A 20,766-nucleotide genomic window follows, 5' to 3' on the forward strand; every position below is an offset into this window, starting at 1 on the left:
AAACCTACCTGACAAAGTGGGCTCCACAGCCTCCTCTTGGGACAGGATGGTCTTGGAATGTTCCGGGCCTGCTATGGATAGAGGTCCCTCAATCCGCAGTCCAGAAGGCATCAGGAAATGGGCCTGTGCGCCAGCTCCCAGCTCCCCCTGCCACGTGGATACACTCGAGGTAACCTCCGACCTGCAACATTTCACCTGGGCTTAATGTTGAATCGACACAGTCAGGGTTAATCGCTGCTCCAGATCCCTGCCTTTGGCCCACATCCCTTAATACCTTCACTTAACAAAAATATATTTATCTCAAATTTAAAATTAAACAAATAATCTAACATCCACTTCCGCTGGTGGAAGAAAATTCCAAACCTCTCAAACCCTTTGTGTGTAAAAGTGCTTCCTAACATCTCTCCTGAACAGTCTGGCCCTAATGTTCAGACAGTGCCCCCAGTTCTAGAAACGCCAATCACTGGAAATTGTTTATCTTTAACTACCCTGTCTTTTCCTGTTAGTATCCTGAAGACCTTGATCAGATCGTCTCTTAACCTCGCCATCTTTACACTGCAGTCCTCAGACACACAGCCCAGGATTCCATTAGCTTTCTTGATTACTTGCATTTATATAGTACCTTTCACATCCTCAGGATATCAGAAGTGCTTCACAGGCAGCGAACTACTGTCACAACTGGTGTAATGTGGCTAATACAGAATTCAATTAGTGCACAGCCCTCTCCCACAATGATCACCGAGGGAGCTAATGATCCAATTGTTTAATTAAAAAGTTGCTGTTTGCTGAGATATAAACATTGACCCAGGACACCAGGGAGTCCTCCACTGATCCTCCCTGAATGGTGGCCGTGGGATTTTTCACACCCATCTGGCGCAAGGCCTGTGGTTAACACCTCTTCCATAAGGCAGAGCATCCAACAGTGCCGGCACTCCCTCAGCACCGACCCTCCGACAGTGCGGCACTCCCTCAGCACTGACCCTCCGACAGTGCCGCACTCCCTCCGCACTGACCCTCCGACAGTGCCCCTTCCCTCAGCACTGACCCCCCGACAGTGCGGCACTCCCTCAGCACTGACCCTCCGACAGTGCGGCACTCCCTCAGCACTGACCCTCCGACAGTGCCGGCACTCCCTCAGCGTTGCAGTGATAGTGTCAGCCAGCACTATTCTGTCACATTTCTGGAGAGGATGTGAACACGTGTGGTCGAGGAGAGAGTGCATTTCCTGGCCTCCATCACCGTCAAGCAGCCGCAGTGGGTTTACAGAAGGGGCTTTGATAACAGAAGGATGTCCCAGGAGACAAAGCAAGGAAGGATGCTCCATCATTAAAGGTGGAAACTGAAAGTATTTGAGGGAAGGAGGCATGGAGAACGCGAGATGACGTCAGCTGCTATCCCAACCAAGATAGACTGGGTAACCCAACTGGAAACATCAGCAACACTGGGCTACTAAGGCTTCAAGTGAACCTACATTTTGGGGCATAGTCACCAATCCACAACCATCTCACGGGACTGAATGATATCTTTGTGACAAAAGTCAAAAGTGTTGTTGGTCTTGTCTCCACGGTTTCAGAGGGAGATTATGGATCAACAATCACATCACCTATGAGTCACAGCTGAACCATAGAACGTTTAGGAGGAGAGAGTCAAACAGCAAACACACCAACAGCCCCGCAAATCTCCCTTCCCATTCAACAAATGATGCCTGATCTGATATTGGCACATTCCCACCACCCTGATAACCTTTCACCCTCACAAACCCAAAACAGAAATTGCTACAAAAACTCAGCAGGTCTGGCAGCATCTATGGAGAGAAATCAGACATAACGTTTCAATTCTAGAGACCCCCCCCCCCCCCCTCCCCGACTCCCGCACACCCAGTTCTGAGGAAGGGTCACTCAGCCTGAAACATTAACTTTGCTTTCTCTCTGCAGGTACTGCCAGACCTGCTGAGCTTTCCCAGCAATTTCTGTTTTCCCTTTCTGATTTACAGCATCCCCAGTTCTTTCAGATTTTAACTTTTCACCCTCCTGGTTAATCAGGAACCTATCCAACCTTGGTCTTCAAAATATTCAAAGACTCTGCTTCCAGCATCACTGCAGGAGCAGGATTCCTAGACTCCTGACCCTCAGTGAGAAAATATTTCTCCTCATCTCTGTCTGAAATGGGCAAGCCCTTATTTTTAAACCGTGATCTTTGTTCTAGACTGCCCCAAGCACAGAAACAGCCATTCCAGAATAACTTGTCAAGATGATCCACGTTTCAATTGTGCCTGTTCCGAATCCTCAATAGCCCCTCACTCAGTTCCCTCTCAAATATTTCAAAGGCACCTTGCAAATTCCAAGATGGATTTGACATCCTGTACTATCTCCAGTGGGAATCTCTCTCTGGGCGGCTCACTGGCCTTATCCACATCCTCGCCAAAGGAGTCAGACCGGTGCTGGACACAAAACCTTCAGGAAGGTGCACTGGCTCTGAAGAGAGTGGCAGTGCCCATTCCTCAGTATCAGGACAGGACTGAGGGTTAAATTACAAGGACAGGTTGCATCAACTTGACTCTCATTCCCTTGAGTTTAGGAGATTTATACACTTAATGGTGAGGTCCTAGGGAGTGTTGCTGAACAAAGAGAACTTGGAGTGCAGGTTCATAGCTCCTTGAAAGTGGAGTCGCAGGTAGATAGGATAGTGAAGAAGGCACTTAGTATGCTTTCCTTTATTGGTCAGAGTATTGAGTACAGGAGTTGGGAGGTCATGTTGCGGTTGTACAGGACATTGGCTAGGCCACTATTGGAATATTGCGTGCAATTCTGGGCTCCTTCCTATCGGAAAGATGTGAAACTTGAAAGGGTTCAGAAAAGATTGACAAGGATGTTGCCAGGGTTGGAGGATTTGAGGTATAGGGAGAGGCTGAACAGGCTACGGCTGATTTCCCTGAAGCGTCGGAGGCTGAGGGGTGACCTTATAGAGGTTTACAAAATTATGAGGGGCATGGATTAGGTAAATAGGCAAAGTCTTTTCACTGGGATCGGGGAGTCCAGAACTAGAGGGCATAGGTTTAGGGTGAGAGGGAAAAGATATAAAAGAGACCTAAGGGGCAACTTTTTCACACAGAGAGTGGTACAGATATGGAATGAGCTGCCAGAGGACGTGGTGGAGGCTGGTACAATTGCAACATTTAAGAGGCATTTGGATGGGTATATGAATAGGAAGGGTTTGGAGGGATATGGGCCAGGTGCTGGCAGGTGGGACTAGATTGGGTTGGGATATCTGGTTGGCATGGACGGATTGGACCGAAGGGTCTGTCTCCATGCTGTACATCTCTATGACTCTATGACTATTTTAGGGCGTGGACTGAAATGTTTAAATGTTAGAAGGAAGCAGACAGTGTGGCCATGGTGGAAGTTTCTCCAGAGTGGGAGAGGTTAGCCACTGGGGGTCAGAGTTAAAGGTAGGGCCAGTTTGACCACAGATGAAATTGAGAGTTCTTCATTCACACAGTGGATAACTGTAATGGTCTTTGGAAAAGTCAGCATTTGTACATCAAACACATGGCGAAACTCACAGGGTGTCTCAGGTAAATACATAACTTACATGTACAAAAACTAAAGTAATACAATAGATAAAATTAATATTTTAAAGACCCATCTAATTCACTAACGTCCTTTAGGGAAGGAAATCTGCCGTCCTTACCTGGTCTGGCCTCCACATGACTTCAGACCCACAGTAATGTGAGTGATTCTGAACTCCCCACTGAAACAGCAGAGCGAGCCACACTCCGCAGGCTATACTCACATCCCAAGAATAAAGTGACAGAAACAAAACTTTCCTCAGCATCAGGCCCTGCTGTGACTTAAATCACAGCTGAGGCAGGTCACAGCCAAATAAGTCAATATCAATCATCCAAGACAAAAGCAACTCATTTGATCAATAGAGACACACAGCACAGAAACAGGCCCTTTGGCCCAACTAATCCATGCCAACCAGATTTCCTAAACTGAACTAGTCCCATTTGCATGCATTTATTCTTGCATCTGTCCAAATGCCTTTTAAATGTTAACTGTACCAGCCTCTACCTCTTCCTCTGGCAGCTCATTCCATACCCACACCACCCTCTGTGTGAACAAGTTGCCCAAGTCACACTTTTGAATTTTTCCCTTCTCACCTTAAAAGTACCCCATACACCATCTTCAACACCTGCTCACTCCACCTCCGACACTCAGTAGCAGCGGTATGTACCACCTACATGACACACTGCCGAAAATGACCAAATGATCCGCAGACAGCATCTTCCAAACCCACGCCCAATTCCACATGGAAGGACAAGGGCAGCAGATACATGGGATTATCATCCCCCTGTAAGTTCCGCTCCGAGCTGCTCACCACCCTGAACTGGAGATATATCACTGTTCCTTCAGTGTCACTGGGTTCAAGTCCTGGAATTCAGTCACTAAGGGCACTATGGGTCAACGTCAACCCTATGGACTGCAGCAATTCAAACAGGCAATTTCTCCAGGGAAATGGGAATAAATGGTGGCCAGCCAGACACATGCAAATCCTGTGAATAAATAACTGTATTTAGACATCTCCCTACATGATCACGTGTGAAACACTCTGACCCTACAACATACCTCTCAGGCAGGTGGCTGCTTCCAGTCCCAGTTAAAGGCTTATCACTCACTGTTAGCCCAGCATTAGTGTCTGTAAGGAATCAGGAGATGGCATTGTAAAAAAAAAGTTGCTTTTCTTCATTGCGACAACACAAGCCTGTGGTAGAACCCTGCTCTTTAAAGTCCACAATTATTGGATCCGTTGTTAATTTTGAGTCTGAGACAGATAAATTTTTGTCAAGCGAAGTTATTACAGCTTATGGGCCAAAGTTAGACTGCAGATCAGCCACTGAATGGTGGTGTCGGCTCGAGGGGCTGAATGGTCTCCCCGTTCCTTTGTAACTTGGTGACTTTATCATCAAAACCAATGCACAATAGTCCGCTGTCCTAATGGTTCCCCCGACAGAAGGCATGATCCTACAGGGTTCCACCACAGTCACGGGCCCCATCCCATGCCCACACAAATTATCCGACAGCACGTAATATAGAGAGTCAAACATCCCAGGTCCAACGGTTGCCTAGCAACATCACCAACCCCCCCAACCCCTCCGTCCCCAGACAGCAACCATTATCATCAGATTCAGTTGCCTTCAGCCAATGTCCGAGCACCTCCTACCGGGTTCTGGTTCTTCACTGCAGGTGTCCACATTGATCTCCTCAGATCCATGAGTGCTCCCACCTGCCCTGTCGCCACTCGCCTCGGGATCACTCCCTTGGCTCTCTGATAATTCGAGCAATCCCAGACCAGCCTGGGACAAACCTGGGGGGAAAAAAAAATAAAAGCAAAACACGTCCGCAAGGTCTTCATGGATGAGGGAGGCCATTCAAAACAGTCTTGCCTGCCTCATCAAAAAAAAAGGAACTATACTTCCCCCCGTAGGATTTCATTTTAATCACTGGCTTTGGAATGAGGCTGGGCCAGGATTTCATGCCCATCTCTAGTCCCCTGTGAAAGGTGGCATTCGGCTGCCCCCATGAACTGCTCCTGCTGGCCATCTTGTGTACTGGCACCCACACAGTGTGGGCGGGGGAGGGGGTTGCTCGGATTCTGACCCGGGTACACTGAAGGAACGGCGATCGATTCCCAAGTCAGGATGGAGGGGGAGCTTGCAGGAGGTGATGGCGTCCCCGCGTACCTGCTGCCCTTGCCCTTCTCAAATAAAGTACTTCCCAAACATCGTGACCCACCCCCATGTAGGTGGGACCCCAGGCCGGTGAGATCAGGTGGACAGGTGGGGGCAGAGGAAGGAGGTTTAAAAACGACATGAGGGACAATTTTTTTTTAAATTACAGACAGTGGCTCGCGTTTGGAATGAACTTCCACAGAAAGTGGTGGATGCAGGTACAGTTACAACGTTTAAGAGACATTTGGATAAGTACACGGATGGGAAAGGTTTGGAGGGACATGAGCCAGGAGCGGGCAGGTGGGACTGGTTTAGTTTGGGATTATGGTCGGCAGGGACTAGTTGGGCCGAAGGGTGCGTTTCTGTGCTGTCTGACCCTATGAGGCCTGGAGGAGCAGCTGTGGGGGACCCTGTTTAACCCTCTGACTCTTTAATCAAAGGCACCTGGCTCTGGAGTCAGGATATGTGGTTGGCCAGTTAGGCTCCTCGTAGGAAAGAAACTATAAGATTGATCAGCTTTTCACACCACAGTCCGAGCTTCACAGCAATCCCTGCTGGGGGGAGCCTGACATTCTCTTGGGTTTGCCTGGGGGTCACGACCCAAGAGGAAACCCATGTTCGAGGGGTTGACGATCCCACATTTGGAAGCTGCTGTTGGAAAACCCTTGGCGAGTCACTGCAGTGTAGTTTGAAGATGGTACACACTGTTACTGCCACCAAAAGGTTTTTGGGCTCCTCTGTTTTAAATGTCCTAACTTCTTTCAATTTAACACAAAATAATAATCTGCTAGAGGAAACAAAGTTTTGTTTTCCTCCCAGTTATCATGATAAACGAGTCCACTGAGCATGGCAACTCTTTAACCCTATCTATACCCCTCTCTGATTTGACAGAGGTTTATGAAATCATGAGGGGTATAGATAGGGTTAATGGCAGGTGTCTTTTCCCTTAGGTGAGGAATTTCAAGACTAGGGGACATTTTCTCTTCAAGTGAGAGGAGAGAGATGAGGGGCAACTCCTTTTTTTAAAACACAGAGACCTGTTCACGTGTGGAATGAATTTCTAGAATAAGTGGTGCTTGCAGGTACAGTTACAACATTTAAACGACACTTAAATAAGCGCAGGGATAGCAACGGTTTGGGCCAAGCACAGGCAGGTGGGACTAGTTCAGTTTGGGATTATGGCCAGCATGGACTGGTTGGACCGAAGGGTCTGTTTCCCTGCTGTCTGACTGTATGTGAAATGCTGACACTTCACCCCAATGGTCCTTCCTCATATGCCAGTCAGGTCAACAACCCTTTGCACTTTCAGGAGAAAGGTCAGGCCCCAGTACTCTGTAGCCAAGGCGCACAGCAGCTGAGGTAAACGATGCCTGATCCTCCGCTGGGTGAAAACTGCAGACAGAAAGAATTCCCCTCTTGAGCGGCACAAGATTCACACACAGAGCCCCCGAGACCATCGAGGACACCCCCACCCCTCCCCACAAAACAAAATAAAAACACACAATCAGGAAACAGCAGCCTTGGCCAACAACAGGCCTCAGGACTGGACCGGCTCCCTCACGAACAGGCCGAAGCCTACCTTCAGCAGTGACGGAGTTGGTTGTGGAATCTGCAAATTCGGGGTCCACCTCCTGCGAGCTTGGCTGGACACTGACAGGACTGCTGGGAGAACGGGAAATAAATCCATCACATCATCGCTTCCATTCCGGGCTCTCCAAGCACTCTTCCTGGGGGGAGGGGGGGAGGGACAAGGGGACGGTGGTGGTAGAGGGGAGATATAGAGGATACAGCCCCCACTTTGTCAGATGGTCCTGCATTGCCTCTGACAAAACCAAGCCCCTCAGCCATCTCCCAGCTCCACCGACTGCTCGGGACCACCCATCAACCTCAAGGATTTTTCAAAAATGATTTGTTCTTTCACGGGATACGGGCGTCACTGGCTGGGCCACCATTTGTTGCTTGTCCCTAACTGCCCCTGTAGGTGGTGAGCTGCCTCCTCAGTCCACTGCTGTCCTTGGGGAGTAGTCAGCAGTGGAATAGCGAGGGAGGGAATTCCGGGATTTTGACCCAGCAACACCTAAGGAACGGCGATAGATTTCCAAGTCAGGAGGGTGATTGGCTTGGAGGGGAACACGCAGAGGGGGTGATATCCCCGTGGACAAATGAAAAGTGCAAGTCTGAGTCACCAGGAGGCGGTAGTGGTTGGTGAGGAGGGTGGGAGACAGGGCTGGGTGAGCAGGAAATGAGACTATCTCAGTAACATGACAGTTACTGGGTGAGCAGAGCTTGGCCAGGTCTTTGTTGATGGACAAACTATTTATACCATTTACGTAGCGGCTTTCACAACCTCAGAATGTACCAAATCAAAACCAAACCTGTTGGAGAAACTCAGCAGATCTGGCAGTGACTGTGGGGAGTGGGGGGAGAGACACAGAGCGGGGAAGAAAGGGGGTGCTGAGAGTGGGGGAGAGGGGAAGGGAGGGGAGAAGAGAGAAAGAGAGGGAGGTGTAGAGGGGTGTGGGGGGAGAGTGAGGGTAGAGGGGGGCGGGGAAGAGGGGGGCGCACGCACTCACACACACACAGCCACTCACACACACACAGCCACTCACACACACACAGCCACTCACCGGCTTTGCACCTTTGGCTCTGACAGACCCTCCATCGAAGGAATGGATGGTTCACCAGACTTCTGACACGCCGTTGTTTCCATGGTGCCCAGAACTGAAAGAAAACAACAAACACAAACGTAGTGAAGGGGGGGGGGTGTGTGGCAGAGTTGAAAGGCTCATCAATGGCGATGAGGGCTCCACCGTAACGGTTCAGCTCTGGAGAGTGGAACAATGTCATCGAGTCACAGAGTGTGGAAACAGACCCTTCAGACCAACCAGTCCATTCCAACTGAACTAGTCCCACCTGCCTGTTCCCGGCACATATCCCTCCAAACCTTCCCTATCCATGGACTTATCCAAATGTCTATTAACTGTGCCCTCATCCATCACTTCCTCAGGAAGTTCATTTCACACACAAACCACCCTCTGTGTAAATACTTTGCCCCTTCTGTTTTTTAAAATCGTTCACCTCTCACCTTAGAAAAAACATGCCCCCTAGCTCCCCACCCCTGGCAAACAGACGGTTGCCATTCACCCTATCCATGCCCCTCCCGTTTATATAAACCTCTATATGGTCGCCTCCGATGCTCCGCATTTCCCCATACTGTCCCCAGCCCTCAGGAAGGCAGCTTCACCTCCACCTTAGCAGTTGCCAGAGTGACTGTGGTTATTGGATGCACTGATGTAGTCTTCATCCTTAGCAACTGGAACTGGATTTGATTGGTCAACACAGCTAACATGCCCTTCCACCATCAAATGGTGATTCACCGTCATACGACAGAACTAGAGCCATAGAGCTGTACAGTTGCACCCTTCAGTCCAACATTAATCTAGTCCCATTTGCCAACACTTGGCCCATATCCCTTTAAACCCTTCCTATTCATATACCCATCCAGATGCCTTTTAAATGCTGTAATTGTACCAGCCTCCACCACGTCCTCTGGCAGCTCATTCTATACACGCACTGCCCTCTGTGCGAAAAGGTAAATCTTTCCCTTCTCACCTTAAACCTATACCCTCTAGTTTCTGGCTCCCTTACCCTGGGAAAAGAGCTTCACTATTCACCCAATCCATGCCCCTCATGATTTTATAAACTTCTATAAAACCAAGGCTAGGGTGAATAGGCAAGGAATTGCCTGACTAAAAGGTATTCGGAAAAGAGTAGGCACAGCCCACACAACAGGCCTGGTATCACCATCAGCCCCTACACACTGCAACCTATCATCATTACTTTCCCTTTATTCATTCAGGGATGTAGGTGTCGCTGGTGCTGTTGTCCGTAGCTAGTCGCCCGGCTCACTGGGACACTCCAGCAGACAGTTAAATGTCATCCACATCGCTGTGGGACTGGAGTCAGATACTGGCCAGACCAGGTAAGGACGGCAGATTTCCCTCCCTAAAGAGCATGTGTGAACCCAATGGGTTTTTACAACAACCCATGATACTCTCACAGTCACCAACCCTGAAGCTAGTTTTCAATTCCACTGTATTTTCTAATCAACCCGTTGGGAGTTGTTATTAAAGACCTCTGGAGCAAGCGGGACTTGGACACAAGCCTCCTGGATCAGAGGAAGGGACGCTACCACAGTGCCACAAGAGGCCTCAGTCCAACTGAGCATTAAATTCCACCAGCCACTGCAGCAGGATTTGAACACATGCCCCAGACCATTAGCCCTCGATGGTCAGGAGAAAGTGGGGACTGCAGAAGCTGGAGACCAGAGTCGAGAGTGTGGTGCTGGAAAAGCACAGCCTGACGAAAGGCTTTTGCCCAAAATGTCGATTCTCCTGCTCCTTGGATGCTGCCTGACCTGAAGTGCTTTTCCAGCACCACACCACACTCTTGGCCCTGGATAATTAGCCCAGTGGGGGAACCAGGTACTGACTTGGAAACGCTGGCATTATACCCATGGGGTGGCCATTCAGCCCCTCCAGCCCATTCTTCGCCGACCTCTGTCCTAACTGGCCAGCTTGCTCCTGTAACCCCTAACTCAAATTTGACATTTTTAATTGAACACCCCCCCACCCCGGTCTCAGCAGCCCTTTGGGGTAGGGTGGGTGGGTCTTGGTTACAAGTTTCACTGCGTCACCCCCTCCTGCCGTCACTGCTGGAGGGTCACATCAGTGGGTCCCCAATCTGACCCCACGTCCCCCTCCTCACACAAGAAAGACCCCCTCTGCATCTCACTGATCCTAAAAAGTCTGGTTCGATCATCTCTGTAACCTCTGCTGTTTCAAGGGTGACAAACCCCCACAATCTGTCCTAATTATTTAACCCCATAAGCTCCAGTTTGAAGCCAATTCAAGGTGAGACCCCTACATCCAAGTGCAGAGCCCTCAAGTTAAAGGCTAATGTTCCAATCAACTTTCTACATTACCTGTGCACTTCCCCAACTTTTTAGCAATTTTTCTCCCTCTCCCACTTCCCCAACCAATAAACATAGCTCCAGATTGCTGACCCTTCACACCTCCTGGTACATCACCATGAACAGAACACTGTGATCCATTGTGCTTCAGTCCAGGCTGCCTGCTCCCTCAATCAATCATACCCCCTGCCAGGAACCCCCCAAGGCAAATCAGAGACTACCCTGCCTCACTACACTGCCTCACCATGGGAATGCTGGGTATTCCTTTTTCCAGACCTGCATTTATATTGTGCCTTTCCCAAGTTCAGGAAGTTCCAAAACGCTGTACGAACAGTGGGTGGCTCAGTGGTTAGCACTGCTGCCTCACAGCACCGGAAACCCAGGTTCGATTCCAGCCTCGGGTGACTGACTGTGTGGTGTTTGCACGTTCTCCCCGTGTCTGCGTGGGTTTCCTCCGGTGCTCCGGTTTCCTCCCACAGTCCAAAGATGTGCAGGCTAGGTGAATTGGCCAGGCTAAATTGCCGGTAGTGTTAGGTGCATTAGTCAGAGGGAAATGGTTCCGGGTGGGTTACTCTTCAGAGGGTCGGTGTTGACTTGTTGGGCCAAAGGGCCTGTTTCCACACTGTAAGGGAATCTAATCTAAAAAATCCTTTCTGAAGTGCAGCCATAATTGTCGAGAGCAGCCAGTTCCCACAAACAGTAACGTGACAATGACTAGGTAGTCTGTGTGAGCAAAGTTCATCGAACGATGAATATTGACCAATGAGAACACCCTTGTTTTTCATCAGAATAGTGGGGCTGTGAGATCTTTCACATCTACCTTTCAGGGCACCAGTGGCTTCATTTCAACATCTCATCCAAAAGACATCACCGCCATCCCCCAAAATAGTGCTGCACTCCGTCATAGAACAATACAGCACAGAACAGGCCCTTCGGCCCACGATGTTGTGCCGAACATTTGTCCTAGTTTAAGCACCCATCCATGTACCTATCCAATTGCCGCTTAAAGGTCGCCAATGATTCTGACTCTGCCACTCCCACAGGCAGCGCATTCCATGCCCCCACCACTCTCTGGGTAAAGTAACCCATCGTTACTGCTTAATCTCAGCTTTGCTGAGAGTGGTCAATTGGGACTTGAACTTCCTGAGAGGGGGTTACTTGTTCAGCAATCTGATGAATGCACGCTCACAGATCTGTCCCCCGAGCGAGGCTGCTGGTGGCAATGGGACTTCGGTTCCACCGTCACTCACCTTTGTGATGCATCTCCTTCCGGCCAGAGATCTCTTTGTCGCCTCCTGCCGAGGTCTTGGCTGCCTGTGGGCCAGCAATCAGCTCCTGCAACATCCAACACACAGGGACACCTCAGAGTCTCAGCAGTCACACAAACCACACCACATCTAATAGAGTCACAGGCACAGTCATAAAGCACAGAAGCGGACCCTTCAGTGCAACCAGTGCATGCTGACTACAATCCCAAACTAAGCTAGTCCCATCTGTTATGCACTTTGCCCATATCCCTCCAAACATTTTTTATTCATGTACTTGGGACAGCACGGTGGTTTAGTGGTTAGCACTGCTGCCTCAAAGTGCCAGGGACCTGTTTCAATTCCAGCCTCAGGCGATTATCCATGTGGAGTTTGTACATTCTCCCCGTGTCTGCGTGGGTTTCCTCCGGATGTACTTGGGAGAGCACGGTGGTTTAGTGGTTAGCACTGCTGCCTCACAGTGCCAGAGACCTGTTTTCGATTCCAGCCTCAGGCGATTATCCATGAGGAGTTTGTACATTCTCCCCGTGTCTGCGTGGGTTTCCTCCGGGTGCTCCAGTTTCCTCCCACAGTCCAAAGATGTGCAGGTCAGGTGAACTGGCCATGCTCAATTGCCCGTAGTGTTAGATGCAATAGTCAGGGGTAAATACATGGTAGGGGGAATGGGGCTGGGTGGGTTACTCTTTGGATGGTAAGTGTGGACTTGGTGGGCTGAAGGGCCTGTTTCCATACTGTAGGTATTCTAATCTTATCCAAATGCTTTTTAAATGTCGCAACTGAATGGACATCCACCACGCCCTCTGGAATTTCATTCCAAACACAAACCACTCTGTGTGTAAAAAGGTTGCCCCTTATGTCCTTTTTTTAATCTCTCTCCTCTCACCTTAAATATATGCCCTCTAGTCTTGAAATCCCTAGTTTGAAGAGTTTGGGAGATTTCTAGATGTTTTCTCTTTCCAAAATAAAAAACAATGATTAATGAAAAGATATCAGAACTTCTATTTAAAACGAGGCTCCTTGGAAATTGTGTGACTTGTTATAATTGCTGTTCTTGGTTGCCTGGACGAATCTTGGTTGTTTCACTTCATTGGTTTACCGTGGGTCTGTTGGCACAGTGTCTGCAGAGTCTCTGTTCTGGAGTTAGCTGGGGGAAAGCCTGCTAAGAACAAGCTGCCCAGCTCACTTCAGGTGAATTCAGGTTGAAACCTGAGTGTTGTCCTGGAAGAATGAGAGAAAATTTCTCACGCTTGTACTTCCTGAGCAAGCTGTGTCTGCCAAGACACCAGACCACCATGTATGATTAGTGACTTGACACATTTGTAAGACAGCAAGATTGACAGACTGGAGAACATTTTACTCTTTTAAACCAGAAGTAAAGCTCCCCATAAACTGTCCCTATCAAACACTCCCAGGACAGCGACAGCACTGAGTTAGATTAAGAGTAAAGCTCCTTCTACACCATCCATGTCAAAGACTCCCAGACTGAGACAGCACAGGTTAGATATAGGGTGAAGCTCCCTCTACTCTTTCAAAATAAAAGTAAATATAAAGTAAAGCTCTCTTGACACTATTCCCATCAACCACTTCCAGGAGAGGGACAGCAAGCGTCAGGTACAGAGTAAAGCTCCCTCTACCTGTCCCTCTGAGCAAACAATCCCAGGACAGGGACAGCACAAGGTTAGATACAGAAAAAAAGCCATCTTTACGCTGTCCCCCATAAAATACTCCCAGGACAGGGACAGCACAGGGTTAGAAATGGACTAAAGTTCCCTCCACACTTCCCGGACAATGGAAAGCACAGGGTCAGATACAGGAGTAAAGCTTCCTCTACACTGTCCCCCATCAAACACTCACAGCACAGGGTTGGATACAGAGTAAGGAGAAAGTGAGGTCTGCAGATGCTGGAGATCAAAGTTGAAACTTTATTGCTGGAACAGCACAGCAGGTCAGGCAGCATCCAGGGAACAGGAGATTCGACGTTTCGGGCACAGGCCCTTCTTCAGGATACAGAGTAAAGCTCCCTCAACACTGTCCCCATGAAACGCTGCCAGGACAGGGACAGCACGGGGTTAGATACAGAGTAAAGCTCCCTCTACACTGTCTCCATCAAACACTCCCAGCACAGGGGTAGATACAGAGTAAAGCTTCCTCTACATTGTCCGCCATCAAACACTCCCAGGACAGGGACACATTGGGGTTAGATACAGACTAAAGCCTCCTAAGCACATTCAATGCTTTACCATTTTGCCGTTGAGAATACATAGTCTTGGTCAGAAACTTTGTCGCCGATCCTGCAACCTCATCGAATGGTCAGAGAGTACTCACCAACACTGGGCTGTGTGTGCGGGGCTGCAGGTTCGACAGGCACCGGGCTTGGAGATTCCGGTAGCTCTGCTCAGGGTCATCCTCCGACAGCACACTCTCAGCCTGGGAGTCCTCTACAATCAGGCACGGGGTGTCTTGCTGCGAGAGCTCAGGTTCCAGCTGGGTGCCGTTCGGGTCCATGTGATGAACTAGATTGAATCATAGGTACAATTAGACAAGAAACAGGAGCCCATTCAGCCCATTGTACATACTCTACCATTCAATACAATCACAGCTGGTCTTGGGCTTCAACTCCACTATTATGCCCAATCCCCATTTCTCTCGATTCAGAAAGACCCAGGCATGTCTACTACAGCGCTGAGTATATTCTAACAATAGGCAGGGGGCATTCAGATCATCGACTCTGCTCCATCATTCAATCCAATCAGAGTCCTCTTCCCCATAACCTTCGATTCCCTTCCTGATTAAATGGGTGTCTCCCTCTATTTGGGGGTGCAGAGGAGGTTCAGGAGACTGATTCCGGAGTTCAGGAGATTGGCTTATGAGGAGAGACTCAGTAGACTGGGACAACAGCCATTGGAATTTGGAAGAATGGGGGGGGCTCTTATAGTGACGTGAAATTACGAAGGGAATCAATACGATGGAAACTGGGAGGTTGTTTTCACTGGAGGGTCAAACTAGAACTAGGGGGTGTAACCTCAAAATAAGGGAGGACAGATTTAGGACGGAGTTGAGGAGGAACTTCTTCACCCAAAAGATTGGGAATCTGTGGAATTCCCTGCCCAGCGAAGCAGTTGAGGCTACCCTATTGAATGTTTTTAAGGTAAAGATAGATAGGCGTTTGAACAATGAAGGAATTAAGGGTTACGGTGGGTGGGCGGGTAAGTGGAGCTGAGGCCATGAGAAGATCAGCCATGATCTTACTGAATGGCAGAGCAGGCTGGAAGGGTCAGACGGCCTACTCCTGCTCCCGGTTCTGTCGTTCTTATCTCGGCTATTACTGTGTGACATGTTTAGGTGGGCAGTTACAATGGAAGATGTAGACCAAGGAATTTATAAACAAGAAAAGGTGACACACCTGTGGGGGAAAAAAAGTCAACAGGAAACAGACTTTTACAAGCAGGAAGCAAAAGTTGCTTACCACACAGTGAATGTTCCGTAACACAGGCGTGAATCACTTACTACCTCGGAAAGCCAAGGAGAGAGACACATGCGCAGATTTATTGAAATGTAGCTCTCAACAACCATCCAATTACATTTAACCACAATGTGAATCCAACAGCGTTGTCCTATTATTAATGACTGACAATTGTATAGCTCCTTTCACAACTCGAGGATATTCCTTGTATCTCAAAGAGTTACTTCTGAAATGCAGCAGCCAATTTGCGCACAGCATGCTCCCCCATAAACAGCGCCCAAGAACCACCTGGACGAATACATGAATGAGAAGGGAATAGAGGGATACGGGTCCTGTCAGTGGACACTGTGCAAAATGTGTCAGCATGGCTTGGAGGGCCGAAGGGCCTGTTCCTGTGCTGTATTGTTCTTTGTACAATGGGATAACGACCAGGTGATTTTTATTTGGGGGGCATTGTTTGTTGGAGAGACAAATATCGGGCAGGACACTGAGGATAACACCCATCCTTTAAGTGGCCACAGATCTTTCATCCAAAAGAGTAGAGAGTCATCAGCCTAACATCGCCTCTGGGAGTCAGCACCTTCAACACTGCAGCACTGCCTCAGCACTGTCATGGGAGTAGTAACCTGTATTTTTTTCTGTGATTTTAATATTTCCAAGCAGGGAAAACAGAATCTCAATGCAACATCTCATCTGCAGGTTGGAGTTGAAAACTATTTGATTCCTACAATAAACACAGGTTGTGGTTTGTCCTTTATCCACAACTATTGGATATTCTGATTAAATGTCAGTAAAGACAAAGTGCCTGCCCTCACTCAAGTTAGGAATAACTGAAAGCAGGAGCAGACATATGTCATTCAGACATCGAAGTCTGCTCCACTATTTAACAGGATATCACAGCTGATCACAAGGTGTCATTCCTGACCGGGAATTGAACTTGGGCTGCACTGGTGACAGAGCCACATCTGAGCAACCACACGACCAGGGAGAGTAACGTGCAGCAAATGCATGCAATTAATGTGAGATTTTCAAACACCCATCAATTCCTAATCACCCGCAGTTAATGAGATGCAAGAGGTCCCTGAGCCGGTTGGAAGAGGGAATTGGAACACCGGTGAGGAACCGGTAGGATTAACCACATTGCAAATGAATCTTTTGATTGTCAAGGGGATCAACGGTTATGGGGAGAAAGTGGGAGAATGGGATTGAGTAATTTATCAGCCATGATTGAATGGCAGAGCAGACTCGATGGGTTGAATAGCCTAATTCTGTTCCTACGCCTTATGGTCTTAACTGTGTTTGCAAGGACTGTGACTAAATTTACCACCACAGGTGCGTAGGCTGTGTGGAGTTTGCACATTCTCCCTGCATGGCTTTCCTCCGGGTGCTCCAGTTTCCTCCCACAGTCCAAAGACGTGCAGGTTAAGGTGGACCGTCAATGGGAAATGCAGAGTTATGGGGATAGGGTAGGGGCACAGGTGTGGATTGGCATCCTCTCTCTCCCCTCACTACCCACATCCTCACTTTCCCTTTAGAGGGTCAGTGCAGACACGACAGGCCGAATGGCCTCTTTCTGCACTGCAGGGATCCAATGATTCGTTGAAAATTGAACCAAAATAGGAAGCTATTTTATGAATCTGTGGTGCAACCACACTCAGGAAGGTCCTGATCCCCGCAGGACAGGAAGGTCCTGGCAGGGACTAAGAGGGTTGGAAGATGACAAATGACTCGAGTGGCTGGAGAGATTGGGTTTAAAGGAGCAAAGATGTAAACTGGACTTGTTCTCACTGGAAAGCAGGAAGCTGCAAAGCAACATTATTGCTGTTTTGCGGATTCCAGATAGTGAAGACCGTGACCTGTTATTACCCCTCCTCCAGATCAGTAGAACACAAGGACACAGGATCCGCTTGAAGGAGGGTAAGCTGAAACTAACTGGCAAAAAGAACATCATTTCAGTCTGCAAGTGATAAATCTACGGGCCAGGTTCCCCTTCAGGGGTGGGTGGGGGGATGGGGTCTGAGCACTCGTTAATGTGTGCTTTAGGTAGATTTCTTACAGAAAGTAACGTTTTGAGATCCAGTGCATGGGTCAATTAAACCATAGCAGATAGAGTCATACAGCAATGGAAAGAGACCCTTCGGTCCAACCAGTCCATGCTGACCCTAATCCCAAACTAAACTAGTCCCACCTGCCTGCTCCTGGCCCATATCCTTCCAACCCTTTCCTCTTCATGTACTTATCCAAATGTCTCTTAAACGTTGTAACTGTACCCATTCTCACCACTTCCTCTGGAAGCTCATTCCACACACAAACCATCCTCTTGTAAAAAAAAAAATTTCCCCTCATGTCCTTTTCAAATCTTTCCCATCTCACCTTAAAAACCCTAGACTTGAAATCCCCCACCCTGGGGAAAAGACACCTGCCATTCACCTTATCTATACCCCTTCATGTTTTTATAAACCTCAATAAGGTCACTCCTCAACCTCCTACACTCCAGTGAAAAAGGTCCTAGCCTATCCAGCCTCTCCCTATATCACAAATCTTCCATTCCTGGCTACATCCGGGTAAATCCTTTTTGAACCCTCTCTAGTTTAATAAAATCCTTCCTCTAACACATGGGAGTAGATTGTGTTCAGGGAGAAGTAAGAGGCTTTTGTCAAATCTCTCTATCAGTGGGTGTTTGCCTCACCTTGTGTCAGAGCCTGGTATAGTCTCATTAGTAAAGCTTGGTAATTGGGATTAGTCAATAACACCATTACCAATTAGTGAGTTTTGAGAAGATCTGTAGCTCAGGTTGAGGTTCTGGATGTAGGTTTGCTCGCTGAGCTGGAAGGTTCATGAACCTACATCCAGAACCATGAGCAATGTATCACCTAATTACCAAGAATGCTCAGGTCTTTTTAAATTCAGGTCCTCCAATAAACTCAGGCCTGATTTTACAAGTGTTGAATCAATCTCCCCTCTGCCTCAACTACTGACCTGCTCTTAGTCTCTTTAAAATGCCTTTGCTGGTCCTTTTCAGTGGGTCAACCAAATCGTTGATCACATGATTTCCAAGTTGGCATCTGTGTGCCAGAAAGACAGTCGACATACAATACCATGTGTAAACAGAATCAGACTCCCACAGCATGGAAACAGACCCTTCAGTCAGCTCCCTTTTATATCTTTCCCCTCTCACCTTAAACCTCTATTTTTGGACTGCCCTCCCCAGGGGAAAAAACCCTCAGCTCTTCACCTTAACTCTGCTTCTCACGATTTTATAAACCTCTATAAAGGTCACCCCACAGACTCTGAGGAAAAATGTCCCAGCATCTCTCTATAACTCAGATCCTCCAGACCTGGTAACATCCTTGTAAATCTTTTCTGTACCCTGTCCAATTTAATAATATCCTTCCTTTAGCAGGGCGACCAGAACTGTACACAGTACTCCAGCAGTGGCCTCAATGTTCTGCACAGCTACAATATGACATCCCAACTCCTGTAATTAATGTTCTGCCAATGATGTCAGCACATTGAGGGTTTGCTGTTCCAATATTTGGAGACTTTTTATCACATTGGCAATTGGTGTTTATTCTTGGGTGCCAGGTCCATTCCAAGGTGATGAGCCAAACCATCGACTTCCCTTCACAGTCAGAAAAAGTCTCTGGTGAGGTTGCTTGGGACAATCCCAACCTGATTTATGGAGACTGATACAATTACAACATTTAAAAGACATTTGGTCATGGAAAGGAAAGGCTTAGAGGGAATGGGCAAAACGCAGACAAATGGGAATAGTTCACTTTGGGAAACTTGGTTGGCATGGACGGGTTAGGTTGAAGGGCCTAGTTCTGTACTGCATGACTATAACTGATTCCAATGTCGACTTCTTTTCATGAAGTAGCCCCCGTCAACTGATTCAAAAGATTGTCACTTCATTCAACTCAGGATAAAATTTTCTAAGTTTGTATTTATGTAGCATCTACACAACTGCAGCTCACCCTAAAGTATTTTTCAGATGGTGAAACACTCATAGGCGGCACGGTGGCTCAGTGGTTAGCATTGCTGCCTCACAGCGCCAGGGACCTGGGTTCGATTCCAGCCTCAGGCGACTGTGTGGCGTTTGCATGTTCTCCCCGTGTCTGAATGGGTTTCCTCCCACAATCCAAAGATGTGCAGGTTGGGTGAAGTGGCCATGCTAAATTGCCCATGGTGTTCAGGGATGGTAGGTTAGGTGCATTAATCAGGGTTAAATATAGAGTAATGAGGAATGGGTTTGGGTGGGCTACTCTTCGGAGGGTCAGTGTGGACTTGTTGGGCTGAAAGGCCTGTTTCCACACTATAGGGATTCTAAGATTGTAGTTGCAGTGTCCTCATCTAAAGAAAGATATATAACGATGGAGATAGTCCCAAGAAGGTTCACCCAGTTGGTACCAGGAAGGAGAGTTTGAGTAGATTAGGCTTATACTCATTGGAACGCAGGAAGATGCCAGGGGGGAGGTTTCCAACCTTACTAAAATTTACAAGAGTCCTCAGGGACTTGACAGAGTAGATGCAGACAGGTTGTTACCATTTGTGAGAGTCAAGGGCCAGAGGGCATCATCTCAGAATGAGGGGTCAGACAGACATGAGGAGGAATTTCTTCACACAGGATAGGGAATTTGTTCTAACTATTCTATTTCCATTTTCCAGCACTTGCCCCATAGTCGTGTAAGCCTTGGCAGCGTAAGTGTACGTCTAAACACTTTTTAAATATTAGGTGGGTTTGTGTCTCTCGTACTATTATTACACAGGTCACCAATTTAGAAACAGCAACCTCCCACAACAGCCACAGGGCATCTGACTCCGTGATATCAATTGAGGGATCAATGCTGGATTATGGTTAGGGACACAGTGGAGAGGTTTGCTGCTCATTTTTGTGGGATCTATTAGGTGCACCAGAGGGGGCAGGAGGTGTTTTCATTTATCCCCAGGCAGTGCAACACTCCCTCAGCTGCAGCTCACACCCAGAAACATATGCAGCGAAAACTGTTTGGCTTCACTGTGAACAGAGTTTTCCCTGTGCCAATGATTATCAAAAAAAAACCTCCAATCAGATTATTATCGTATTGCTGTTTCCATAAGACCATAAGATATAGGAGCGGAAGTTTGGCCATTCGGCCCATCGAGTCCACTCTGCCATTCAATCATGGCTGATGGGCATTTCAACTCCACTTACCCGCATTCTCCCAGTAGCCCTTAATTCCTTGTGACATCAAGTATTTATCAATCTCTGCCTTGAAGACATTTAGCGTCCCGGCCTCCACTGCACTCTGCGGCAATGAATTCCACAGGCCCACCACTCTCTGGCTGAAGAAAT

At 48.1% G+C, this 20,766-nt stretch overlaps 1 protein-coding gene across 1 annotated transcript in view; it reads right to left on the reverse strand.

The window, feature by feature from the left end:
• tp53bp1 (tumor protein p53 binding protein, 1) overlaps positions 1-20,766 on the reverse strand; it is a 102,768-nt gene that overhangs the window by 52,672 nt on the left and 29,330 nt on the right. The window contains exons 2-8 of the mRNA XM_043680118.1: positions 14,294-14,481; positions 11,954-12,038; positions 8,359-8,452; positions 7,311-7,393; positions 5,224-5,367; positions 4,629-4,698; positions 9-181 (exon numbers count right to left, since the gene is read on the reverse strand). Coding sequence (XP_043536053.1) covers positions 9-181; positions 4,629-4,698; positions 5,224-5,367; positions 7,311-7,393; positions 8,359-8,452; positions 11,954-12,038; positions 14,294-14,473 — 829 coding nt within the window. The 5' untranslated portion in view covers positions 14,474-14,481. The remainder of the gene's footprint in view (positions 1-8; positions 182-4,628; positions 4,699-5,223; positions 5,368-7,310; positions 7,394-8,358; positions 8,453-11,953; positions 12,039-14,293; positions 14,482-20,766) is intronic.

This window comes from Chiloscyllium plagiosum, chromosome 40, assembly GCF_004010195.1.
Source record: "Chiloscyllium plagiosum isolate BGI_BamShark_2017 chromosome 40, ASM401019v2, whole genome shotgun sequence".
Lineage (NCBI taxonomy): Eukaryota > Metazoa > Chordata > Chondrichthyes > Orectolobiformes > Hemiscylliidae > Chiloscyllium > Chiloscyllium plagiosum.